The sequence below is a fragment of the Ammodytes marinus genome, assembly GCF_949987685.1.
Source record: "Ammodytes marinus genome assembly, chromosome: 17".
NCBI classification, from domain to species: Eukaryota; Metazoa; Chordata; class Actinopteri; order Uranoscopiformes; family Ammodytidae; genus Ammodytes; species Ammodytes marinus.
The window spans coordinates 22,091,899-22,098,524 of NC_137221.1; the positions used below are offsets into that span (position 1 = coordinate 22,091,899).

A 6,626-nucleotide genomic window follows, 5' to 3' on the forward strand; every position below is an offset into this window, starting at 1 on the left:
ATAATGAGCCTAGGCCTACGTGACACAAAAGACAGGTAGGACATTTTCACCAACACTATGTGGGATTCTACTCCTGCAGTTGTTGTAATAACTCAAAACGAGTTAATGCTCTTTGACACTGAATAGTTAACACTGTTAAGGGAGTTCAAACTTCAAACTGTCAGGGAAAGAGTGGGACCCCAAGTCATTGTGCTGCCCATCCATATTCCTTAAAAGGGCTGCTCTGCTTTATATCAGGTACTTATTGTTCTGATACTTGTTTTATATTTCAAACACTTTTAGTTAGTATTTCCTCTGGTGATATGCCTATTAATGAATGGATCTCAATTATTCCCCGACTATTGTTGAGCCTCATAAGTGAGTTTCAGACGTGTTATTCTTTACAGTTGTGAGAAGTTCATAGTTCATTTCACTTTCTTAACGCATTTAATTTTTTCCACAGTAAGCAAATGCTCACCATGAAATGTCCTTCTTTTCTTTGAGATTGATGTTTCTATAACATACATATCAATGGATATGAAAAATCACACGTTTGTCTCCACCTAGTGGATGTCAAGTGATATCACAATGTTAATCATGTTACATTTGACTTCATTTAAAATTGGGATGCAGTGATTCAATCTAAGTGTCAAGTTCTTAAACTCAGTTTACTGTTCTGTCATTCAGAAACGATGATCAACAGTGTGGCAACAGAATGGTACTTGGTCCAACTGACTTTAACTAGCAATGTTGCATTACTTAGCTTTAGTATATCCCTTGCTGTAACCTGTACAGATGACAACAATGAGGTACTTTAAAACCTCATTGAAAGGATCAGAAGAGAAATACAGTAGAACTATCAAACAATATTATAATCACATGAAACATATGAGGACTTTAATGACAGTACATTACACAGAATGGGTATTCTAGCTATAGCCACTAGCCAGGGGTATCAACAGGTCATTCTGTGTTGTGTTAGCATTGTGAATGTCTGATAAGTTATTTTATATTGATGTTTTGTTTTGAAGTTGTGATGGTTTTCCTGTTACATTCTACACAACTTTCCATTTGTGTTTTAACATTTGAACACAAGCCTTTTTGCACTTTACATTGCTATCCCTTTGGATTCACATGCATTTTGAAGATGTTACATTTCAGGGGGTTTATAGAACTTCAATAAGATCCATTCAATTATTTCTCCTTTATGTCCATACAAGGATATAATAATAATAATAATCCAGACACAGCCAGGCAACAGAAGATGAATGATCGCGGGGGAGGTAGTAAAGTCCTTGTTTTCAGCAGTAGAGGGGCTCTGCTAGGCTGGGTGGTGGTGTCATGTCGTTGTGTTGTTGTTGTGTAGAGAGCTGCTGTGCTGGCTGCCAGTGACACTCCATCAGAGCGTCGTACAGCTCCTCACTCAGCTCCATGAAGCTCCTGTTGGCCTGCACCACATCCAGCTCTGGACTGGGGTCTGCTACACACACACAGGGAGAACAGTTGGGTTACAATGGGGCTTCAGACAGACACAAAAACACAGACAGACACAGACACAGGCACGCACACAGACACACAGGCACGCACACAGACACACAGACACAGACACACACACACACACACACACACACACACACACACACACACACACACACACACACACACACACACACACACACACACACACACACACACACACACACACACACACACACACACACACACACACACACACACACACACACACACACACACACACACACACACACACACACAGAGACAGAGACACACCACATAATATATACATGATGTTTTCAATCATCTCGTATATTATTTATATTAACACAGACATGCTATTAGTTAATCATATCACATATGCTGACTCTGCTGATGATTATCTGTCATTTGGAGGGCAAGTGCTCCTGTTTGGTTTACATTACTTATTTATTTGACCTTCTCCATTTAACTCTACCAAGTGCTGTCTCCTTGTGCTGAGGCAATAAGAACATCTTGCATGTTAAGGATATATTCAGGTTTAGTAAGGCTAACCGCAACAATTGTAACAAGGAAAGAAGCTAAACCCAAATATACACATTAACGTCAATTCAAAAAGTCAGCAATGAAAATGTGCGTGTCATTTGAAATGTGCAATCCCAGTATACCAACCTTCCAGTCCCTCGTCCTGAACAGCTTCACCTTCCTAAAAAAGAAAAGATGATTGATGTCTGTTAACAATGAGGACTTGTTCAGTTGTTTCAAGTATACACGTCATTTTTAATAGTAGTCCAGCCTTTTCTTAACACAGAGATTTACAACATGACATCCATACATAAGCAGTGTGGACAGTTCGGATGTTGTTGTACAAGGCCTTTCCGGTCTCGGCTTTACGGAATGTTTTTTGGCTGTAATCCTGCATGAAATATGCCAATTTATTTTTTATCTGTAAGTAAAAGTTGTCACTTCTGTTTTTTTTTTTACAATAAAACCAAGACACATAAACACAGTACACTGACTGTTGAGAGAGAGAGAGAGAGAGAGAGAGAGAGAGAGAGAGAGAGAGAGAGAGAGAGAGAGAGAGAGAGAGAGAGAGAGAGAGAGAGAGAGAGAGAGAGAGAGAGAGAGAGAGAGAGAGAGAGAGAGAGAGAGAGAGAGAGAGAGAGAGAGAGAGAGAGAGAGAGAGAGAGAGAGACAGGGGGCTGACCTGTGCTGGTGGATACTGTGTGTAGTCATACTGTTGGTAGTTAGGGTAGCCATATCCGGCTGCGCTCTGGTCATAACCCCAGGGCTGGTAGTACCCCGGGTAGGCCTGCTGCTGCTGGTACTGGCTGTACTGGTCATAGTTGTTCCCGTACCCCGAGCTGGGCTGCCATGATCTGTTCTCTGACTGCTGACGGTTCCTTAAACTCGAGAGGGAGAAAGAGACACAATGCTTAAACTGCCCACAATCATTTGGATTACAGTACACAAGTAAAAAAACCAGGAGCACAAGCAATGTAGAATAACTCACTTGTTAGCAGCCAGGCTCAGTCGGAGAGGTTTGGTACCCAGCCCTGCTGCCCCCTGACACTCCTCCAACGCACGCTTCTGAAGACGCTCGTCTGGGAACTGAACAAAGCCACAGCCCCTACACACACACACACACACACACACACACACACACACACACACACACACACACACACACACACACACACACACACACACACACACACACACACACACACACACACACACACACACACACACACACACACACACACACACACACACACACACACACACACACACACACACACACACACGTTCCAATTAACTCAGCTGTAGACATGGTATGATAACCTTAAGAAAATATTAACCACGGTCTCACTATCAAGGTATTGCGAATACAGCTCTCAAATGTGTTCTTTTGAAATGTCTGGGGAAACACAATCTTTCTAATTCTTAAACAACATATAGAATATTCTGAACGTAAATACACTTGGATGATAACATAAAACAATACATATTTTAATTATTGTTTAACACATTTGAAATAAAAGCAGTCCTTTAAGTGAGCAGCTCAACAAGGGTATTTAGACATATGCTCACTTTCTACACATTTCTCTTTTAGTAAAAGTTATGATGCAGGAATGTTCTGAACATTAATTAACTACTGTCAACACCCTAGAGGTGGGGGGTTTACTTTGATGACTATGGTCAATGATAAGGGGCTCAACTAAATCATGACAATACATACACTAAGAGTGGAATCTTCAAGGAACAGCTGATTTGATTCTGAAATAGTCCAATTAACTTTGTGTATGATCTGGAAGGTGATTGCTTATACTTGAGAATGTTTCTTAAAGTTATTCTAAAAAGGGACTGATCACTTTTCCAACCGTGCAAGTCTAGTTTTAAATTCTTTATTCATTTTCAGAAAATTTGGGGGAAATAATTACACTTGAATGTTGTAAGTGTCAAAATGTGTGAATAAAGCTGAAAAACATGTATTTTATTTATTTTAATGGCTGGCTGTAGGACAAAAAACAAGTGACTATTTCATTAGGATATGATGACTGTTTATAGGCACTGTACATACGTTGGCTAGATATTGTGGTGACTTGACTGGTAGTAACAATAATAATAAATCAGATTTATATAGCAATTTTCCAAATGCTCAAAGACGCCTGATGAAGTGAATACTCACTTGGAGTTGCCCATGCTGTCCAGAACCACTTTGCCACCACGGCAGGAAGGGTAGCGATTGTAGAAGAACTCATAAAGCATTCCGTCATCCACCTCTGGAGTCAGGTCTCCCACAAACAGAGAATACATCTGACTACAGGGAGACAGAGGGAAGACAGAGGCCCATTACTTTCTACTGCAGCTAACAAAGACATTAACCCTGCGTTCCAAATCGCATACTCTTTCTTTTTTCTATTTTACTGCATACTACAGATGATAAAAAAAAAGAATCTAGTTAGCATGCAGTATGCTACAATTGGGACATACTTTTACTTATTTATTTTATCATAACATTGCGCCTTGTTCCTGCCTCTTGCTTATATATCCGTCTCATTGCTGGTTGTTTTTATACGGTGGCTCCGTCAAGTGACGGTGCTCACTGGATTGTGGGTCAGAATCGCCCCAAATAGCATTCTGATTTCCACACTAAAAATCCCACCTGGATGTAGTAGACATCCGGGTATTTTTAAGCATACTAAATCTGACCACAAGAATTGGGACATCCTAAATCTTTTATCTACCATACTAAATAGCAGAGAAGTGTGGGGATTGGAACGCAGACATCGACAACATTGATTTCCTGCTTCTCCATTTTGGACTCACCCACTCTCCTGTTTCCCAAACGTGGCTCGGTTTAACTTGAATCGTGTGGCCTGTTGAGACAGAAACATTAAGGTCTTACTACGAGTCTCCATCACACAGAGGAATACAGACTTTGTGAACTGTAGGGATGGGGCCGATCTGATTCAATATTGGTTCCAATATGGCTGCAATCTACGTATTGGATATCGGACTGACAACTCCGATTAAAAAAGAAAAAAATATACTTTTTTTATTTCAATTTTAAGACCATTAGAATTAGCCATTCAAAAGTTGAGTGCTGATGTTTTGCATTCAAACAGTTCAAAGCTCTTAAGATAAACCTATATGCATTTATGTATATCTGTTGCTCTTTTGAATAAGAATTGCTGTGTTGCTTAAGCCTTGCTAACTGTATAATAATTATGACATAGAGACAGTATCGGTATCGGCCGATATCCAAAACCTAGATATCGGAATCGGATCTGAACAATAAAAATGGGTGCATCTCTAGTTAACTGTGAATATTAATAACACGACGCTCTACATACCGGACTGGATCCCGGTAAGGACTTTCCGTTGATTTTGCGCAGACACCTCTCGGCTGTGGCCTCGTCTGCCATCTCCACGAAGCAGTATCCCAGAGCGCCCCTGGGTGACGACACACTGTTTTAAACGTCAGAATAGAACTGCTACAAAACAGTGACCGACGGCCTGCGGATTGACTTCTTACCCCGTCATCTTGTTACGTATGATGCGCACGTTGACCACCTGCTCCCCCATGGTGGAGAAGGCTCTGGTGATGAACTTCTCGTCCATGTAGGTCTCCAGCTGTATATATACACAGCAACACACACACACACACAGACACATACATACACACACACAGGTTAGCACACTTCATACCAAGCTGAAGGTGGCTTTCAGTTCACAAATAAGTTGAGAGGGGGAGTTAAAGGTGAATCATGTAACTTTGGGAGCGACAGGGAAGTGGACATTTTCTAAGGTATATATTGATTAAACAAACTTTCCTTGCAGGAAAATTAGATCCATGGAACACTGTTTGAAATTAGAAAAGCTTCCTGAAAAGTTACTGTTTCACTGTTGTTGTTTAGAGCAGCAAGGCCCACAGTTTGGTTTACTAAATATATTCTAGTCTTACGTTTGGTTCCAGGTTCCTCAAAATAATTTACTTTTGATTTATGATGATAGATAGATTTATTCAATACTAATTATTGCATGTAGAGTACATGTGTTTTGTAAACTAACTGCAGGCTCTGCCCATGTAAACAAATCCCCCTCCTCATCAACTGCATATAGTTATAATGACAATATCCCGTAGCTTTCCCACATAAAGTGATTCCGTCCTCGTGTAGTTGATGTCAGACTCCACCACAGCTCCGCAATAGCACTGCTAACATTACTGCTCTACCCTACATTTATTTATTGTGTTTAATTTCTCCATACAAAGTGTTAAACAAACGAGCCAAACATTAGACTTCTGTTCCATTCACACTGCGTGTTGAAATAGCTAACAGGCTGATTTCTAGCTTAAACAAATTGTAAACAACTTACGTTCCCCATCCATAACGTGCTCATGGTGCTGCCGAAGGTGCGAAATATTCCGATGTAAAATAATACAGTACAGTAATAGTACAAATGTTGTAAGTCGTATCTTAAGCTGGACCCTCAAACACGCACATGCTAACCGGCTAGTACAGGAAGAAAGTAGATCAACATTACGTCATTACGTCACTCGACCCGACAGAGATCGTTACGTTTTACTTCTTCTTCTTGAGTTATTTTGGCAGTTGGTGAGCCCCAACATGGAAATGGAGCATTAC

The 6,626-nt window shown here is 40.5% G+C and overlaps 1 protein-coding gene across 5 annotated transcripts; it reads right to left on the minus strand.

The window, feature by feature from the left end:
- Window positions 1-817: 817 nt before the first annotated feature.
- LOC307263741 (tRNA selenocysteine 1-associated protein 1-like) lies at window positions 818-6,514 on the minus strand. 5 transcript variants are annotated; one of them, XM_080044979.1, is made up of 9 exons: window positions 6,358-6,514; window positions 5,516-5,613; window positions 5,334-5,433; window positions 4,807-4,856; window positions 4,166-4,297; window positions 2,987-3,103; window positions 2,681-2,876; window positions 2,146-2,179; window positions 818-1,459 (listed from the first exon to the last, which is right to left on the minus strand). In XM_080044979.1, exons 1-9 carry the CDS (start codon window positions 6,379-6,381, stop codon window positions 1,281-1,283), a joined length of 930 nt encoding a protein of 309 aa, XP_079901105.1. In that variant the 5' UTR covers window positions 6,382-6,514; the 3' UTR covers window positions 818-1,280. The 5 variants fall into 5 exon arrangements, with proteins under 5 accessions (XP_079901105.1, XP_079901104.1, XP_079901102.1 ...); XM_080044978.1 differs by having other exon boundaries at window positions 2,681-2,882; XM_080044976.1 differs by having other exon boundaries at window positions 818-1,456; window positions 2,681-2,882; window positions 5,334-5,448.
- Window positions 6,515-6,626: the final 112 nt, after the last annotated feature.